The following is a 20,723-nucleotide window of genomic DNA, read 5'->3' as shown; positions in this document are numbered from 1 at the left end:
GGAGGAGACTGAAAAACAGCAGCAGGTTTAAACAAAAAAGCAAGATTTCTGACTCTACACCTCCCCCTGCAGGAAAATTAGCCAAAGCTATAGAGAAGATCTGAAAATGGTCTCTTAAACCTGATTTATACACTAGAGTGAAGAAAAAAAAGGGGCATTTTCCGTTGTTAGTTTACACTGCATAAATCTTACAGAGTTGCTAGCTCAGACTTCAGTGGTTTTTCTGTTTTAAGGCATTTAAAGTTCTGAGTTACTCCAAATAAAAATGTTTGTATTTACGAGACAAATACCTACACTGATTACTCAATATAAATGTCTTCTAGTATGCAGTGCTCAAGTATAACCTTAAGGTGAAGTGGGAGGACCTGTAAATAAATATGCACTTGTGACTACTCCGGACTTCCCAGCACCACAGCGAGGTTACCAGTGGTAGAACCAGTCTTGTTACCGGGAAATCTCCGATAGCAGTACAAGGCTGGCGAGATACCACTCTGCAATCCTGACTCCATTCGATGATAGAGGGGGGAATTATGTACATTAGCACAAACACATTAGCCTGATCATTATGACACAAAAAATTTCATTCAAGACTAATATTGCTTGATTCAAGCCTAAAATTTGATTCAAGCAAATAACACTGGGGTGAAATTTAGTAACAAATGCGTACTTTAAAAAGGAAATTGAAAAAGTATAATCTTCTTTGCTTCCTTAAAAAAATCAAAACTGAAAGTCTGTTTCCTCTGCATGAGCCAATGTGGACCATCAGCACTGACTGCTGAGTAGAGACACGTGCTCTGAACAGAAGAAAAACAAGGATCTCAAAGAGTTTTTGCTATTTTTGCTTTTAAACACATGCTAATCTAGAAAAAAATAGGCTGATTTGCACTACAGTTCTCAAATCCCTGAGGATGCGACTCTACGCTGGGAGATATTCAAGGATCCAACCCCTGGCATAGCACCCCAACTGTTATCTTCTCAACTTAAACCATTTTTTCCTGCTTGATGCCTTGTGCTCAATATCCTGGTAAGCAAGAAGGAGACTGAGCTCCCTCTGAGTGTCTATTTGCCAATGCTGTTCCTAAATAAAGGAGGTAGAGTACACCATCACAGAGGGCTTCTGAATAAAATGGCTTATAAATAGCACAGGAGGACTGAGATATTAACTGGTGACTATCCACTACCTCCTCCCACAGCAAAGCAGTGATGGAAGATATTTCCCCCACAAACGAAGCAACACTGGCTGCAGGCATTCCCAAAATAACCTGCGTAACCAGCTTCTCATTAACTCCAGTATCAGAAGCACGGTAGTTCTGGGATTTCCAGTCTAATCCTTCCTTTGGCTTAAATTCTTATGCTTAGTCTTGTTCTGTCTACAGCGTGAGGTATTTTACACGGAAATTGAAACTAAAATCATTATAAAGCATTTGTAAGAAAAAGCTTTCCTCTTAAAAAGCGAAATAAAATTACAACAGGGAGAGCACCACAATCCAGTCCTGACAATCTTTGAAACTTCCCACTCAATAGGGAGTGGAAGAACCTAGAACCTGTCCTCATTTCATCCACTGCCAAAGAACATTATATTAGAAGCGTATTATTAGAAGAATATATATATCATAGAATCATAGAATGCTTTGGATTGGAGGGAACCTTTACAGGTCATCTAGTCCAACCCCCCTGCAATGAGCAGGGACATCTTCAACTAGATCAGGTTGCTCAGAGCCCCATCCAACCTGACCTTGAATGTTTCCAGGGACAGGGCCTCCACTACCTCTCTGGGCAACCTGTTCCAGTGCCTCACCACCCTCATTGTAAAAAATCTCTTTCTTAAATCCAGTCTAAATCTGCCCTCCCTTAATTTAAAACCATTGCTCCTTGTCCTGTCACAACAGGCCTTGCTAAAAAGTCTGTCCCCATCTTTCCTATAGGCCCCCTTTAAGTACTGGAAGGCTGCTATAAGGTCTCCCTGCAGCCTTCTCTTCTCCAGGCTGAACAACTCCAACTCTCAGCCTGTCCTCATAGGAGAGGTGCTCCAGCCCTCGGATCATTTTTGTGGCCCTCCTCTGGACTCACTCCAACAGCCCCATGTCCTTCTTGTGCTGAGGGCTCCAGACCTGGACACAGTACTCCAGGTGAGGTCTCACCAGAGCAGAGCAGCAGAATCACCTCCCTCAACCTGCTGGCCACGCTTCTTTTGATGCAGCCCAGGATACGGTTGGCCTTCTGGGCTGCAAGCGCACATTGTCGGCTCATGTCCAGCTTTTCGTCTGTCAGCACCTCCAAGTCCTTTTCCGCAGGGCTGCTCTCAATCACATCATCCCCCAGCCTGTATCAAAACTGAGGATTGCCCTGACCCAAGTGTAGGACCCTGCACTTGACCTTGTTGAACATGATGAGGTTCACACAGGCCCACTTCTCCAGCTTGTCCAGGTCCCTCTGGATGACGTCCCATCCTTCTGGCATGTCAACTGCACTACTCAGCTTGGTGTCATCTGCAAACTTGCTGAGGGTGCACTCGATCTCACTGCCAATGTCATTGATGAAAATATTGAACAGCACTGGTCCCAGTATGGACCCCTGAGGGACACCACTCGTCACTGATCTCCATCTGGACATTGAGCCGTTTACCACTACCCTATACACTATATTATATATATATATAATATAGAAGTTGGTCTTGCAAAAAGTTCAACATTTCCTACTCCGAGACCCTATTTTTTGAATGCACAAACTTCTTCCAGACTTGCTGCCTCAGGATGAAGTTTTCCACGTTGAGTGTCTGTCCCAGGATGAATATTTGCCTGTGCAGCCTTCACTCTTCCCTACTGCATGAATGTCTTAACGATACAGTCTTTAATTACACAAGCACATCTACAATTACAGGAACACACCAGTATTTTCACCAGGTGCCCTGCTCCTTCTAATGATGATGAATATAAAAATGAATCAAGGTCAGACAGTGAATTAAATTGTTGAGAAATATGAATAAAATGGTCATTAAAACACAGGACTTCGGCAGCATCTGTTACACAGCTTAAAATGTCCGCGGCAAAGGGGACAGACCCTGGAAGGACTAAATGAACAGTCTCTTCGTTAAGATGCTGTAAAGCTCCTCATGAGACAAGAAACCTCACTCCGATTTCTGTTACAAAGCTGGAAAAATCACCTAGGCAGGCTTCCCGAAGGCAGCCACTACATGCCCATCCATCATTTTTGGCTGTACAGCTTGAAAGACATGAGAGCCGGTATCTCCCAGCCAGTGCTCACTCCAGCAAGCAGGATGGGCAGCAGCTGTGCTCTGGCCATGGAAGTGTTGCAGTATACATGCTCAGTAACTCCGAAAAGGCAAGACCTCAAGCATTGGGGAACCCAGAATGTCTCCTTGACAAGCAAGTATTGTCTCTTAAGAGACTTTCACTTGTAGTGCATGGTTCAAGTACGACACAGAAGAACCTTGCAGCATCAGGGAATTTATCTATGGGATTTGATAGCTGAAGATAAACATGACAACTGGCTATACACTGAATAATGGAGATATCTTTTATTTAAAAAGCCCTCAGTGAGCTGTTCCTTTTTCAGCAAGTCCCATCATTCCTGTGCAACAGATGATGATGGAGAGCTGGGCTAAAGCCAACGTGCAATTATGTCACTAAAGACTCAAAGGCTCGAATTCAAGTTGCACAGACAACACTAATTCTGACATTCTTGAGTGGGATGCATCTCCTTTAACTTAAGTGTCTGAAAATTAAGACATCTGAGTTAGTTGCCTTGGGCTGTCCTTAAGGTAAAGGACAGGAATACACATCCTCAGGGAGTGATTCATCGAATCCCAAGTTAGGTGGCTGGGAGAGGTCAGAGGAATGGCATCAGATGGGCTTTCCACTGACTAAATACGGAGCACAGGTGATCTGCTGAGATTTGTTCTACATCAGAGATACCTCAATCCAGAAGGACGAATCCCACCCTTCCTAAACCTGTTACTATTTTTATAAAATTATTTTTAAATTCACGATAGGAGATGCCATTTTAACTGTAAGCAGCACACCAACAGACAAACGTGAAGTTGAATGCTTTAAAATACAAAAGAAACTTGCCTAGCACCAAGGACTTTCAAAGGAACTTTAAAAAATAAATTTACCAATTTAAATGTGATCCTAAAGTAATATGTTGCAACTGTACAGTTAGATCCTCTAAAGCTGAGCTATTGTACTTCACCTTCCTCCTGATCCTAATCCCGTGTAATATATTTTTTAATTATCAAAAGACCCTCAGATTATACTCACTTTCCACAAGAGGTGGCACTTTTATGGCACTTTTCATTGCCTAATTAAGTTTGCAACAGGCTTAAGAAGCAGATACAGATTTTCCTCTTTACAGAGAGGTAATGAAGTAGGTTGATAACTGCCAAAAGACGTAAAGCTAGAACTGAAACTATGAATCTTGTGATTTAAAAATTAGCACTAAAATTTTACAGTGATACTAGTCTTGACAGAAAAACACACCTGCTATGCTGTCTGCAAAGGATTCCCTGTTCCTATAATCACACATATTAATGTACACACACAAGAGGGCAGAGCTGTGCTAGCACATTCAAACTTAAATATTCCCAGTTCTTTGTGGTGCAGGGATTACTGAGCTGTTATTTTGGGGAGTAAAGGATGAAGTGAAGTATATTATACAATTCAATTACCCAAAAATGGTAATTCATTTTTTTAATCTCACTATTCAAAACTAACAGCTGTATCAGATCCTGAACAAAACACACACAGCACTACTACCCACTAATCGCAGAGAGATGAAAATATCAGATTCTCTTATATAAAACAATGATGTAACTACCAACTAATCTATGTTATTTAGAAACCATTTTCTGCCCACAAGCCTGTAGGTTCAAATGGACTAAAAAATCTGGCTTGTACATGGCCAAATGGAAGCGAATTGGTACAGATACCGAGCACTGCATTTGCTCCCCCCCCACCATGACATTTCCACTAATGTCTTTTCTTTTTGACACACTTAAAAGTATTAATTACTTTAACTCAAGGGGGTTGTTTTTTATCTGGATTTCGCAGGCAGCTTCACTCTTACAAGTTCAAAGGCAGCTTTGAAGCTGGCTCAAAGAATGGATTTATATTGATTTAAGAAAATGTATCAGGAATTCAGAAATGATCAGCTCTGCAGTACGCAGAATCGACTCCTCAGGGTACTAAAAAGTTTCTGCTCTTCAGAGTGCTCAAGCCATTAAAATACTTGCAGGATCCCTTAAAATACCTGCAGGAGGAGGAGGGATCCCCATCGGTTCACCTGTGGGAGTGGGAGCTGCCCCGAGATAGAGATGCATTTTCACAGGACAGATCATCAGAAGCCACTTGTCTGCTTCTGCATAATCTGAAAGTTATTTATTATCTAAAGGTCCCATTTTGAGATTGCTTATCGTCATGAGCACTTCCTAACCAGAGTCAATACCAGAAAAAGTGAGCTTTACTGTCCACCAAATCAGCACGTGCAATTATTTTTTATTAGAACCCATTGACTACACCCTTGTCTTCAAGGATGAGCACCCACATGAAAAGGACAGCACTATCAGTATTTGAGCTGAATACTGACATGGAATTTAGCTGGACAAGAATCACACACACCACATGAGAATATTTCAAAATTCATTTAAACAAAATAAACTACCCTGGTAAGATGCAAAATACCGTGTCATTGTCATCTATCCAAAATGCAGGTTTCTGTGTGGTGAAAGTGTGGTAACTTTGAGCCACAAAGAAGAACACCCTCATTACCGCAGAGTTTAAGAACAGGATACAACCACAGCTTTAAAACACACATTTACATTACACACTTCCCTATTTCTATTACCTAATTTATCTGCAATAGCCAAATCTAATCGAACTTTGCTATTACTTACAAAGGGACACCGAGCACATGTGTGTTTATTACTGATAAACCTACTTCACCAGCTGTTTTAATCTCAGGTCAGTAACTTACTTTGTCTCTGAAATGGAGAATATAATAAAAGCAGAGAGAACTTAATTTCTTCCCTTTCAATGACTTGCCATGGCCTTACAAGACATTTTTGCTAGTTATGCTCATAATCATACAAGACAGAAGTGGAACTTGCATTAAAAAAAATAAAATTAAGACTCACAAGCCTTGAAACGTCCAGACACCCGGTTTATTTTACAGAAGTGCTCTGATGTGAAGCATTGAGCATGTTAAAAAGCCAACAGGCAGACGTGACCACAGGGTATGCTAAAGTTTCTCCTTATAAAATTTCTCCCATACATCTTGCCCGCACCCTTCAGTACTATCTTTAGGAGCACTCAAACAGGCCAAGTAGTACATTGCAATATATGCATTTATACAGTATTTTTCATTTAATGTCTCCAAATTTTTTGTTAACTGAAAGCCTGCAGCATCCAAATACTGTCATTGAATATTAGACCAATCTTATGGTTGTTAAATGGAAAGAAACAAAAGTCGAAGCACTTTGCCAAATGTCACAGTTAATCCAAGGCAGAATTCCTTGGTTCAAACCCTAGAAAAAACACACCTACAGAGTATCCAAAAAATATCCCAATGCCCAGGACTGGGGAGAACACTTAATCCCTTTTACAATTCATAAGGGGAAGATTTTCACTTTGAAAATTATCTACCTGACCCTTCCTTGGGTAAACAGAGAGGTGGTTGGTAACAACTCAGAATTCTCCTTCTTCACAGTCTAATGGATTTCTAGCCCAAGTTCTTCCCAGTGACTCAAGTGAAATCTATTTTATTTTGCTTCAGTGTATTTATTATAGTATATATATTTTTAGGATTCTACCCTGTTACTAAATTTTAGCCATCGCTATCTCAGAAAATCTGAGGTCAAAATCCAAATGCATTTAAAATTGTTCCATTAACCTCTGAACTGTTATTAGACTAACATGAGCCCAGAACTTCCTTTCTAAGTATTTTTTCCCACAATAAAGGGAAATAAATTCAAGTTATGTTCCATAAAAATCAACAATACAAGCTGGTAAAAGTGCCTTCTCTGCTACAGTACTACCAGTTACTGTAAAATGACTTGATTGGCCTGTGTGGCAAAAGGAAAGTGGAAAGATAGGAGGCAGGCTATTTCAATTCAAAACCAGTAAAGCATTTCGGAAAATATCTGATTAATTTTAAATGCAGCAGGGAGATTAAAACCCCATCTCAGCAGGCTGATATTAACTCTACATCGCTTCAAGGAACAGAGCTCCCTTTATTCTACCATCAATTGCTTGGGGACAAAATATCAACACGGGGAGAGTTATGGATCGTGATGTAGCAACAAAGGGAATTGATTTTCTGAGCAGCTCTCCCCACGGGGGGTAAAGGACAAAATCATGAATGGTTTTAGCTACTAACGTGTCAGCTGCTGAATAATGGTTGTCACCAAGTGCAGCTACAAGATAATCCGAGGAGTTTGCCTCCCGCCAGTCCCTTTAATTTAGATTGCTAGATTTAGAGATTTCTAACCTGATCGCTGCAGACAACGCCTTTCCCCACCACCACCACAGTCTGCTCCAGACCCTTTATACGCTTGTTGAATGCTCATCATCTTCCCTTTGGGCTGACCTGCCTGCAAGACAGACTCTCTTAAGTCCCAGCCTTTTGGGCTTTCGCAACCTAAAAGCTACATGATGGATCACCCCTGACAGCAGCTAATTCAAGAGCAAATTCTGCCTCTTAACTCAAAGTTATTCTTGTTTAAGAGCCATAAAATGAGGTTGCTAAACACTGGTTCTAGGTTTCCATTTTTTCTTGTCTCATGGACAGGATCAAAGGAGCATCCACAGGAGGAAAGCAATGCAACAGTGAGGAGAAGGCGTGCGACTCTCAGGTTGCACGGTTCAACAGCATTCAGCGTTATTCTCATCTGCATCACAGGTCAGAGTGAAAATGCAGTCTGCTGGTGTTCCATCTGGTTAAGCAACAAAACTCACATTTGTATTTTGTCATTCAAATCAGTTTTTGCAAATCTGAGATCACGTTCTCAGAAACATAAGTTTAATACCTTAGTCCTACCCAGTACAAACACAGGCCAGCTGTTACAGTCTGAATCCAGGCACTGTGATGATTCAAGTTAAGACTTCAGTGATGACTTGGTGATACTCTATTACATTTGTGTATGACGACTTTGTTTAGGTATTGCAGTACATGCTCTATTTGGGCACAAATTTTATCCACACCAAACTGTTCATAGGAGAGGGGGCTATGCTATTACACCATATGGTCTCTGTATTTCATAGACCTGCTTGCACTAATGTTGGTTTCAGTATCTCTCTTACATCCTACTTGAAAATACAATGCAAATATAAAAAGGCAAATTGCTGCGACAGAAAGTTACCATTCAGTGTTTAAAAATACCAGTTTAAAATAAGTTTAGCAGCACTATTCAAACAGAACTGATGTAGATTTGCCTGGCTCCTTAAAGTTCACCATAATTCTCCTCAGCCAAACTAAAACAGGACGAGAGACTTCATTAAGATATTCTAGAAAAATCCTATTAAAAAAAAAAAAGGTAACGGGAAAAAGATGCTATTCTTTCCTGCCAAACTCCACAAGAGCATATACAACATCACCTTCGTTCTTTCCCCTCCTCTCTTACGTGCCCCCAGCATCATATCCACGCACAAAGGACACCATTATATCACTCCCTATTACAAAGCTTTTTGCTGCTCTCTATTCCTAGAGATTAACAATCAGGCAGCTCAAATCAGCTTTTGCCCACTGCACTAAAGGCAACACAGTGAAATGTTAAATGGCAAAGCACAAAGGCTTCCAAAGCATTTAATTTACGAACTACCCAAGGTGCGCCAGGTACTGGAGATGCCTCAATTTACCTTAAGAGACACAAAACGGAATTACAGAAGTCACAGGCTAAATTTTTTTTTTCTTCACCATAGTTAATTTTGAGTCAAGGGTTGTATTGATATAAAAGGGAGATCCACAGCCATAAATAACTGGATTTCATTTACTACTTTCTCCCCTCTGGCATGCAGCTGTGCGAACACCAATGCCAAATGACGGAGGTGGAAGGAACATTGGCTGGTGATGGAGAAAGACCAGTTCTTTTGCACATCCTTTGCCCAGCCTTGGACTTCCAGCCTTAAAACCTGAAGGAGCGTTGGTGGCCCTTTTTAAAGAAGCATCCAGCTCTGTTTCAGGGCTGTTAATGCAAGATGCTTCTGAGTAGGAGAGAAAACACCTCCTCAGCAGCCACGAACTAGCAGCCCTTTATCAAACAGCAGGCGGGATCTGGAGAAGCAGTCCCATTAAGAAAGTTGCAACTGCCACAGTTCATTCTCCCAAATAATCAATATTAAATTGCGCACACGTAAAAGCAGGAAGGCACTTGACAGACAGTTTAACAAGTAAGCTGACAGAAGCACGAGAGCTTCTATCCAGCACACCTCCACAGCTTGTTTGTAAGGCTGATGGCCCCATCTTTCTTTTTCAGCTATTCCGTTCGCTCATGAATTATGCAGAGTTGATTTAATAGACCTCAGCCTGCCAGGAAAGAGCGCTGGAACGATAGTCCATCTCTTGGCAAACACCATCAGCCCGATCCCTCTACAGATGTTTTATTCAGAGAACTGCAAGCATACACTGTCCTGTAAAAACAGATAGAAGATGCAGCCTCCCAACCTACACGGTCAGCGCAAATATCATAGATGGGACTTGCACGACAAGGCCTAACAAGGTGGGGGTTACTGAGGATGAGGAGATCAGAGTCATAATCTTTATAGAAAAGGATGGAGATGACCCATCTCGCTAAGGAGTGAATCAGTGCCTCCACAGACGCCATGCTAATTGGTTCAAAGTAACAGCAATCCTTGCTCTAAAAGAGTTGACAGTCAAGATAAAAGTAAATTTTGGGTTTATTTTGACTTGCATACAGGCCTGAAGCAGTAGCAATCTTTTACCTCTTGGCTCCAGGCAACGTAAAAAAGAAGTTTGGACTTGTGCAAGCCCACAGCCATAGGTCTACGGAAACATCAAGCACCATCTCCAGGACTGCCATATTCTGCTCAAGTGCTGAAATTCCGATGCCAGGAATTGGGACTACGTGACGTTAGCCTAACCTCCCCAAAACAAAAGCAAAGTGGCTCTTCCATCTTCCCAGCACCTCCACGCAAGATGAAGAACTTCATCTTTAGGCAGAGACTGCGACATAGTACCCAGTTGCCAAACAAGCTCCTTTTTAATGCCAACATTATCACCAAGGCAGTCTCCATCACAAGGAATTTAGAAATATGGAAGATTTCCTCCCAAAGTGTACTCTGACAGGCACATCACACATTCAGGGAAGAAAACGTCCAAAGTACAGCGCTGCCCAACTGAGCTTCCCTGAGGTAAGGGAAGGGACATTAAAAGGTAAGGGAAAAGAAGACTGCTTCTGAGTGGCACTGTAAGTATATTGGGGTTCTAGCAACACTACAGAGTTGCTTATAATCTTAATTATAACGTGAATTGATGGGGCCCTCTGGACACTTGAGACAGGAAAATCCACAAAAAGATCCTGAAACCTCACCTTAGGTAGGCACAAAAGTCTCTACAGTGAACAGATCTGTACTAGGAACACGAGCACAGCTCAGTACTGCAGAGAAGGAAATGCTCATTGCATGCGCTGGGGCAAGTCACATCGCAAGAGCGAGGGAAGAGGGGAAAGGAGAGGCTGCAACATCAAATTGTGCTGCAGGCTTTACCAGACCCCTTACAAAACATCAGGCTTTAGTCAAACATTTTGAACTGGTAACTGAAACTCTTTCTGTTCCAGTTCAGAGTCACTCAAGATTTCAAAACAACAACTTGGACTGAGTTAATTAACTCTCATTTTCAGCATGAAAAAAAAAACCCCAAATCAAAACAAACTATAGTTAAAACCAGTTACAACCTGACTGGTTTGATCTCACTTGCACATCTTTTTCTTCAAAACTTAGAAAATGCGACACGAAAAATCAACGAGACATGACGTTAGTTTCCCCAGATCATTTCTACAGCAAGACATTATTCTGAAGAACCTAAAACGAACACAGCCCTCTTATTATTTTAGAAGATAAATAAGTATCAAACTCATTAGCAGCCCAACAAGTATGTACACAATAAAATCAACAGTCTCTTAGATTATAAGCAAACATGATCCAGGCTGTAGGTACAGTAAGTCAGCCAGCAATGGCACTGAGCTAGTGATCATACAGATCCTAGAAAAAAGTACTCATACTCAGCAACTTACAGTCTAGATAGTCTCGTCTTTTCCCAGTGGACATTTATTTCTTACTAGACAGCTGCACACACTATAAAGAAAGGTTAAAAATCAACCGGCCTAAGAGACACAATCATATCTTCAAACAAACCTTTTTTAGGATGGGGTTTTGGAGGTTCTGTAACCACTGGTGATGAAGAAACCTGAAAAAAAAGAAAAGAGGAGTATTAAATATACCAGGCAACATTTCTTGAAGATCTATTCCAGAAAATAACCAGAAAGGACAACTGGCAAATCCCAAAAGAGGGCATAAAAATAGCATCATTGCTGCTAGACAAACTCTGCCCTGCCAAGCGCTGATCTTCCCTAGCCATAACTAGAGAGAGATTTCTGTTCGCCATGTAGATTAAATAAACCCACTCATTTTACAGTACATTCCTGCTCCATAGGTTCACTGCTATTTATTAGGATTCTAGAAAGTGATCGTTACCTTGTAAAAAACCAGAACGCAAGCATTTAAGATGCTAATTAGAGATCACACAGGAAAACATCAAAAACTTATATTATAAAATATTTATAAAGTTAATTAGAACAAAGTCATTCCTGGGGAACTATCAGAATCCACAGGCACGTGAGCGCAGCAACGTCCCATCGCACAGCAGGCAACAAACCTCGACCTGCAAATATTGCGCAGAGCTCACGGACAATCAGGTACCCAGTCCATGGAAAAGAAATGCATTTTATGCTTTTTTTCTTACTTTGCATCAAAAATCAAGCCTTCACAAGCCTTCACTTGACTTCCAGTTTCTTGGGGAAGAGACATTCCTCACTCCTCTTCCCCAGACACAATACAGGATTTTATAGACCTGTGCCACCTCCTCCTTCCTTAATAAACAATTTTTTAAACTGGAGATTCAGTCTACTCTTGTTCCTTGTAATGTTTTGGTAACATTTTCTAGTTCTACTCTCTTTTTTTATTGGAGGTGGGGAGGATCAGAACTTATACAGTATCCGAGGCATGGGAACACCCCAGATGTATACAGGAAAGGCTTTTACCAGCTTTGTTTCTTAATAATTTCTAACCTTTTATTCACTTTTCTGATTGCTGTTGTAAAAAGCTGAGTTGATATTTTCACAGCATTAGCCAACTCCAAGAACTCAATCCTAAGCAGCAATAACCAGCACAAAACCCCTCATTTTTTTTATATATTTGCAGGGTTTTTTTAATCTGTACCCATCACTCCAATTCTAAGTCCTGTCACTCAGCACTGTTAAGACTTTCCTGTAGTTTCTCATATTTACTCCTCACCTGAATAACTTTCTAGCCATCCTTTTGCCCAGATCATTTCCAGATACACTGAACAACACACGCCTTGTACAGACTCCCACGGGGCTTCATTAACAACCACCCTCCACCACAAAAAAAAAGAGCACTTATTCCTTCTTTCTGCTCCTCACCTTTTAATCAGATACTTATCCATGAGAGGATTTTTTTTTGCCTTATTCCAAGACCATTTATTTTCTTTAAGAGCATTCGACGATAAGAAATCAGGTTGCACAATACAGCCTGCTCGGCAGGCAGAACAAGGGCAATTTCGCAGGAGCACCAAATACACGGGGAGAAGTGAGCTGTGATGGACATTGAGAAAGGCTTAGGTTTCTCTAGATTACCCCAATAAAAGTCAGAATAAGGCTGAATTTCCACGATGTTTTCAATACGAAGTGTGCAAAGATTAAAAACTCACTCTTAAAAGCACCTCCCGCTGCCCCTGCCTCCCCTCGCCCCCCAAGCTCCACCCGGCCCCACTGCAACCTCCCCAGCGCTCCCGGGGGCCGGGCGGGCACTCGCGACCCGCCAAGCAGGAGGACGGACGGCAGTTCCTCACCGGTGCAGCCTGCAGCTCCGCCATGGCTCTAGCAGCGGGAAGCGCCCCGTCACCACGGTTACCAACCGACACCCCCCCCCCCCGGAAGCACTTCCGGGACCACAGAGGATCCGGCGCTGCGCCCGACGGGAAGGCGGCGGTGACGGCGGGAGGACCGCAGATCACCCCCCGCCCCCGGCGTCGGCCCCGGCCCCTTCACTCTGGATCCGCCGCGGCGTTTGCCATGAAAAACACCAAAGTAACGAATGAAATAATAAAATATAAGTTTATTAGGAAGGGTTTATTGGGTTCTCCCCCGGTGTAAGACGGAACAGGGCCGCGAATGAGGAGGCCTCGGCCCGCGGGAGCGCTGAGGGGCGGCTGCCGGGCCCCGGCTCCCTCCTCATACAGGCTGGGCTCCCCTAAACCCCCTTACAGGGCTACGGACCATCAGGAGGGTGGAGAGGGGGATGGGGGCTTTTTCTTTACATTTTCCCCAGAGGAGGCTGCAGAGCTGCCTGCCCCAGCAGGTGTTCCTGGGGCCAGTGTCCTTCTAGACATGTAATTGCTGTGGGAGTGTTTGAAAGCTGGAGGAGAGGAACATCAGCAGAATCCTCCTACAGAACAGGGTTTTAATCATTGTTATCTTAAGGTTTGCCAACGGCCATCAAGATTGAAGACACCACGGACCAGGCTTTGTTGAGGTTGGAGCCTGCCCACATCCTTTGTATATTCAGTTTGGGGAACATGGAATAAAAACCCAATGCCACATACTATCCATGCTCCCACTGGCCCAGCCCGCCACCCTCTGGAAGAGCACACGGTTTTCAAAAGCATTTTAATACATGGATGGGGAATTTTTGTGAGCTGATAGGAAGCCAACTAGCCCCTGCCTGCAGGTAGGTGCCAACAAAAGGCAGCGCTGACTTCCATGCCTCCACCCAGCCCTGCCCAATCCCACCCCTTGCATGTCATAGCAGGAAAAGCACAGGGAAACCAGCTGCAGTGCAGATAGTCTCAGATATGATTTCCAGGGGCAAATAAGCTATTGCGAAGGAGGCTGAAGTGGAAAGCAGGTACAAAGGGACAAAACTACAGCAGTGGAAGCATCGGTATTCATCAGTGAGGGAGCTGAAGGGTGCCTGCTGGAAACAGCATTTCACATTACAGACCTGCCTGCAATCTGCCTTCTTTAATTCTCCCCTTTGCAAGTTTATTCCCCCTTGAGGCTGGCAGATCGGCAGAAAGCTTTGAGGACACTAACCTGGCGAAGAATACCACAGAATGAATTCCTATACAGGAGTAAATTTAATAAAACCACCACCAATTGTTTACTTTAACATAGCTCTTGTTACAGAAATCATAAAAATGGACTCAGTAGCTAACTCATTAGTTCTTTCCCCTTTTAACTGAAAAATACCCCACTGATTTCAACTTCTATTGACTAGATGGAGTGTTAAATATTTGCCAGGACAGTATGCCCAGTAACTGAGCCCAAAACAAACACAAAGACAATTCCATCATCTTTCCTTTTCAATGTTACGACTTGTTATAACGTAAGTGAAACTTAAACAGCAAGGAACGGTCCATTTGACAGATGAAAGGGAGAGGGAGAGGAGATGCACAGCTGAATTCTTTCCCTAAGTCTTTTGAGAAGTGGTGCAAAATACCCCTCTTTTTCCTGCCTCAGAATAAAAAAATAAAACTCTAAATACACACACGCAGCCTCTGCATTCAGAGCGCATGTCCTGCGTGCATGGACGGGAACAGCCAACTCCGATTTGGGCAGGTAGCAATCTGGGGCCAAAAAAAAGAGGCAAAGCAGCCTGAATCACAGTGTACGTTGGTTGCTAACGCAATGCACACTGGGTTACCAAGCGTCAGGAGCTGCGCACGAGGGGACAGGTCCGTCGCCAGCAATGGATACACACACAAAACCATGGAGGCCGTGGACGTAAAGGAACTGCAGGAAGAGGAGAAACCCAACTTCTCTGATAAAAGGCTTCCCCCAAAAAAAAAAAAAAAAAAAATATGTTCACTACACCAGCACACACTTCCCCCACCCCATCCCAGGGAAAACAAAATGAAACAAACAAAAAAATAATCAAACTGAAAGAAAATGCACAGCAAATAGACATAATCTTGAAGATTTTTAAAGAATAAATATTTTTTTGTAATTAAACATTATGCAAACACGTGCCACGCTTGCTCTTTGTTCATGCATATGCGCTATATACAACTTTGAAAAATACTGTGTTGTCCTCTTTTTGTTTTAAAAGTCATATACAAAGTTTTTTTTTTTTCCTTGCTGTGTACCCCCCCTCCTCCCCTCCCTAAGAATCATCTTTACAATGAGCCAATGGACATTCATCCGTATACTTGGGTGACAGAGAGGAGGAGGGGGGCGGGAGAACCATCCCCCCTTACCAAAGTACATCAAAATGGCTGGTTTGGACATGAAAAGCAGTGTCAAGAAACTGGTTTAAATTTCATCTGTACTACACACAGGAAAAGAAAGATAGAAAAGAAAAAGGAGTCGGCTTGGAGAATGAAGCTACGTTACAAGTTAAAGTTGGAGGGTTTTTTTTTAGTGTGTCTGTCACACTCTTATTGGCCACCTAGAATACTGTTGTACAATGGTTTATCTACCTTTTTTTCTTTATTACAATATAATTTACTTAAATTTTCTGTTAACAAAACAGAATCCCGGTACTACAGACCAGCAGTGTAACAGGCATAGCGCCTTGTGTGTGTTTTATTTGAATCGCATGAGCACTCTAGATGGTAAAGGTTTCAGAGTTCATTTTATGCAGGGCCAGTCTCAGTCCTCAATGTACTCCCACAGGTCCTTCTCATAGCCTTCATGCACATGCTGCAACAAAACCCTTCGTCGGCTCTCGCAGTATCTGCAGCAAAGGGGGACAAGCACAGAAAAGACAGGTTAGGAACCACAGCTCATCCCCAGCATCAAGTAACACAAATCTACAGTAAGCCTCACTTCCAAAAAGAGATCCCCCAAGAAGGAACTTGGTATTTGTAGCCCGTTAACAGTGCTAATTAAGTCTTCAGTTACTCCAGTCACTCAACTCCAGGTCCCTGGCTGAAAAAACAGCATGCAAATTTAGAGTTTCCCATGCAAAAGTATCCAAAGCCCCTACAGCTGAGAAACCTCCATTAATAACTAAAAAAGGAAGACGCAGCGGCTGCAATTTGCAAAAGCCAGAGCACAGGTTAGCAGTGACATCTGAAATGGGATGAAGCTCTCCTCAAACATGGGCTGGTGCCTACTCCGACCTGTATCAGGACAACAGAAATCCAGGAGCTAGCTGGGCAAAGCCTCGGGAGCACTGACCCAGTTTTATTCCCCTCCAAAATCCTGGTGGAGATGGAAGCAGTCAAGATGGCTACAGAAAGGGTCTGGCTGGAGTGCAAGTTCTACCTTGCATCGCAACTCCTGGGTCTCAGAGGCACACTACACCCTGCAGGGTCTTCCCACCTACTCTCAGTTAAACCGATAAAGCTGCAAATAAAACTGATCCCAGAGTTAGGTACAGTCCTACCAGGATCAATGATACTGAGGAAAACTGGTATCATAGGAACATATCAAAAGATGCCATGCTTATTTCGGGTGCTTTAGCCAACTAAAAAGATAAAAGTAGAGAAACGTTTAAAGTATTCAGGTTCCAAGAGCAAATTATGAATAAGCAGCAGGCATTTCTGGATTAAACCCCTTCCAGCAGCAATGCCAAAGTCTACATCATCTTTAGGCACACAGGGGACAAGACAAGTCCTAGTAACAGCTCCCAAGACCCCAGGCACAGCTGTGTAGCTGGTTCATGGTTCAGCAGCACCCAGCCCAGAGTGGTGTGCTGTAACATGAGAAACTGGAACCCAGGAGCTGACTGCCAAGTTACTGCTTCCTCCTGGGAATTATGTGGTTCAATTTCTGGGCATTCACATTGGCCAGGACTGCATCCAAGGGGCTCTCATAGCTGGGAACCCAGCTTTCTCTGCCAAACATCCCTCTGCTCACTCAAGTGAGGTGCACAGGAGGAATCTCCCAGCAGAAAAGTATCCTTGATCACAACACTTGCTAACACATAGGCATGAGGAATACATCACAGCAGCCCAAACTCAGAAACACCTCACCTTAACCTGCAACACTTATGCTGCTACCATTCAGTATCTGATCAGACTGACAGATTTATCTGAATAAAACTGTTCTTGCTCTTCTCATTGCTATCAGCTGTTGCAACAGAAATCATCATACACGAAGTCCCATTGATTTTCTGAAGCATGTGATAGCAAACATGCACAGTTTCTGCTTTCCCAACTTCAGTTATTTTGCTGCTGGTGGTGGGGGTTTAATCCTGTTAGCTTGCACAGGCATTTCTAGAAAAGAGATCAAAACAGCTGAAACCAAATTAGCTAGGGGGTCAGTTCCTGCAATTTCCCAGAGCTCTTTAAACCCACCTCGATAAACATCCTTGGTCCCAGTCTTGCATCAGTACACCGTAACCAGTACACAAAGAGCACCATGCAGGACACAATTAAGACATGACTGAACTAGTTAATTAGGGACCTGCGCAGGCTTGACAGATGCATACTTTCTTCCCAGAAACATGAAGGCAGGTTTGGGATACTATGTTTTCAGGCAACTCAGGCTATATTAGGTTTTAATTTCTTCTGGATAGCTGTTACCATCCCTAGAAGGGCATCCAGTTTTAGAGGACTTAAGTGAAAAAGCAGCTTGATCCAAGAAACCCTTTAAAGACCACCATTAAAGACACCAACTGTCTCAAAAGAGAAGGTCTGGTAAGTCTTGTCCAGCCCCAGCTGTGCTGCCAGACTATGGCAGAATGGGCCACAGGCCCACCATAGCTTAGCACCTACTTCCACTCCCCAGAGTCCCTTAGTCACTATGTCTCACCCTACTTTGGCTCCCCCCCACCCCCGCTAGGCATAACAAATTCAGTGACTTTGGCAAAATGCCTCAAAAATGCAAGCCATAATCCTGTGACTCATCTGCATTTACAGCTTTGTATTTTTCCACTGTGCAGAAGCGACTCCCCTGGGACTATAAAAAGCACTGGCATTTGTGTCACCTGGACCCCAGTTCTTCTGCTCTCCGCCCCAGCTGGGCAGGCTGCTCTCTCCCTCTTCTTTAAGGGCAACTTTTCCACACTCACTTTTTGCAGAAATGGACCCAACAGATAAATAAAAGAGCTGATTGCTCTCTTATGGCAACTCATCCTAGGCCAAAGCTGTCAGCTTGGAACAACAGAGTCACTCCTTGTTCTTTGGCCCTAACTATGCAGGTCCCATCTTGGTCCTGGCCATTCCCACATGCTCCTTCTGTGCAGGAACAGCAGTGTGTGAAGAGCCGTTGCTTTTGGTCACAAGATTTTTCCATTACAGGATTAAATCCTCTAGCTACTGCTCAGCAGAGCAGATGCAAGGCAGAGTTGGGAGCCTCTCCCTGCAGGTTGTCACCTGCCCCGAGGGTTGGTCCCAGCAGGAGCACAAAAACATGCTGCCAGCATCTGCTTGAGGGCTTCACCACTGATGATTTCAGGGGCTGGCGCAGGACACTGCTGCTGCTGTTCTCAGATGCCCAGCGACTGGCTGATGATCACAATGTATGGCAGAACGCCAACAGCAAACAGCTTCCCAGGGATGTGACTCGGAGAACATTGTAGCTTGGCAAGTATGCATGCCACTACCTGTCACACAGGATGGCAATAAAGGTACTCAGACAGTTTAGAGATAGAGATTATTCAAAAACAAACCTGTACTTATCCTGTACTTTCTGCTTTATGTCTTGCAGCGAATCTTGGGATATATCTCGCTCAAGGTACCCAGAAAGCACCTCTGTAGCATTCTCTAAGTCTGCTTGGTTATTCTGCAAGGACCAAAAAAAAGGATAGGAGTATTTGGTGGGGGGAAGGAAAGGAAGTGATTTTTTTTCTTCAATCCAACTGAAATCAGTACTGAAATAAAAAGTGGGATTAGATATGCACTGTGTAACACACTAGTAACCTGCTCTGAGCATCAAGATTGAAAAAGCTGAAATTTCTTCATTTGATCAGAAGAGAATCTGCATATCTACCAGCAAGTCTTATGTTTTCCTCGATCTGCAATATCCCGGCAAGCCTAAAAAACCCTTTCCTTACTAATGGTACAATGCAATACAAGACAATTCATCTCCCATTCTGTGCCTTATCTTTTTTTTTTAAACCAGCAAAGCCTCTACTGACACCTGGTACATGCACAGCAGCATCAGAGCACAGCTTTCACTACTGCTCAGTAGTTCTGTGCGCCCTTTGCTGAGCTTGCAGCATAGAAGCATCCTGCTTAGGTTCTGCACAGAGACTAGCAAAAGACTGGTCTAAATCATAAATAGTCAATACAGTTTCACTTGTGAAGCAGATTGGACCTCCACGTTTAGACCTTCAAGTGCAATTTTAACAGTAGTGCCCTTGGAAAAAAGCCAACACCAGGTAAAGTCAAAATGCCAGATTTATGCTTCAATGCCTTCTTTGCCAGTTCAAGACAGAACCTCTCTCCTTTTCTTGTTTCAGAGGGCAGCATCTTGTAACTCTACTTCCTCCTCCAGCAGACAATGCTACACAACGCCCAGCAGGGCCTTTAACTTTTGCACAACAGAATATTAAGACAGACTCACTTTGGTAAAAACTGGGGACAGGAGCTTCTCCAAGCATTAAATTGCTATTTCACTTCGCTTTGTAATCTGAACTCCTGACAACCATGTTTTCTCCTACCTCAAAGATAATGGACTGATTATTCTTTTTGAGGTAGAAGGCAAAGACGTAAGTGTACATGAGTGTGGCACGACACTGGCAGAGGACGTCAACTGCTTTCTTCAGGAACTGCACCTCGATCCACGACATGTTGTGCTGCTGCATCTCCTCCATTTTCTGCTTCACCTGAGCATAGAGCTTGTGCTCAAAGCGCAGGCTCTGCATGTGGTTCATATAGCGGTTGCAGTAAAACAGGTACCTCTGCAGGGCTGCTCTGGATCTCTGTGTTAATTCCCATTAGGGAAAAAGAAAACAAATAGTTAAAACAAAGTAATGGCTGGAAGAGAAGTAAACCCTTCACAAGGCTCTTCCTGACCCTGAGAACGAGCTTCCTTTTCAAATGTGTTTCCTCTCCTCTCATGTTGGCCAGACTTAGACGGCGCCGCTTTGTGTGGCACTGTCAACCCTGACATTGTGTGGAGATGAGAGGCCAGACCCACAGCAGCTCACTGTCATGCAGGGGACTTCCTAGCACAGCTGTAGCATCCTCACTCCCAACCCTGAAAGTAATTAGAATCACATTGCTAAAGCCTGATCAGTGTTGAATTTCAGCTTCTCAATTCAAGTTACAGGACTTAAATGCTTCCAGTGTCACAACAAACAGTGAGAAGCAGATTTCCTTTTTTTTTTTTGGCTAATAAGGAATTCTAATTAAACAGTTACTGTGCTTGTGTTAAGAGGGCAACCTTAGGTTGCCCAGGCCACACTGATTATAGAGCAAGGGAAAGACACCATGTGCTAAGTAGTACAAGAGAACCAAGATGACTCAATACACAGCCATTAATCTTATTTTCATCTCACTGA

General features: G+C 43.2%; 2 protein-coding genes across 6 annotated transcripts in view; both read right to left on the bottom strand.

The window, feature by feature from the left end:
* Positions 1-13,231, bottom strand: part of BBS4 (Bardet-Biedl syndrome 4) — a 45,386-nt gene extending 32,155 nt beyond the window's left edge. For all 4 annotated transcript variants that reach the window (XM_075505592.1, XM_075505593.1, XM_075505595.1 and 1 more), the window contains exons 1-2: positions 13,120-13,231; positions 11,385-11,436 (exon numbers count right to left, since the gene is read on the bottom strand). In XM_075505592.1, coding sequence (XP_075361707.1) covers positions 11,385-11,436; positions 13,120-13,143 — 76 coding nt within the window. In that variant the 5' untranslated portion in view covers positions 13,144-13,231. The remainder of the gene's footprint in view (positions 1-11,384; positions 11,437-13,119) is intronic.
* A 2,009-nt stretch (positions 13,232-15,240) lies between these two features.
* ARIH1 (ariadne RBR E3 ubiquitin protein ligase 1) overlaps positions 15,241-20,723 on the bottom strand; it is a 62,338-nt gene continuing 56,855 nt past the window's right edge. The window contains exons 12-14 of one of the 2 annotated variants that reach the window (XM_075505587.1): positions 19,881-20,154; positions 18,888-19,000; positions 15,241-16,004 (exon numbers count right to left, since the gene is read on the bottom strand). In XM_075505587.1, the coding sequence (XP_075361702.1) occupies positions 15,920-16,004; positions 18,888-19,000; positions 19,881-20,154 (472 nt within the window). In that variant the 3' untranslated portion in view covers positions 15,241-15,919. The remainder of the gene's footprint in view (positions 16,005-18,887; positions 19,001-19,880; positions 20,155-20,723) is intronic. The other variant, XM_075505588.1, reaches the window with a different exon arrangement.

The sequence above is a fragment of the Mycteria americana genome, chromosome 6, assembly GCF_035582795.1.
Source record: "Mycteria americana isolate JAX WOST 10 ecotype Jacksonville Zoo and Gardens chromosome 6, USCA_MyAme_1.0, whole genome shotgun sequence".
In the NCBI taxonomy this organism is placed as follows: domain Eukaryota; kingdom Metazoa; phylum Chordata; class Aves; order Ciconiiformes; family Ciconiidae; genus Mycteria; species Mycteria americana.
This window is presented reverse-complemented; position numbering and strand designations above follow the sequence as displayed.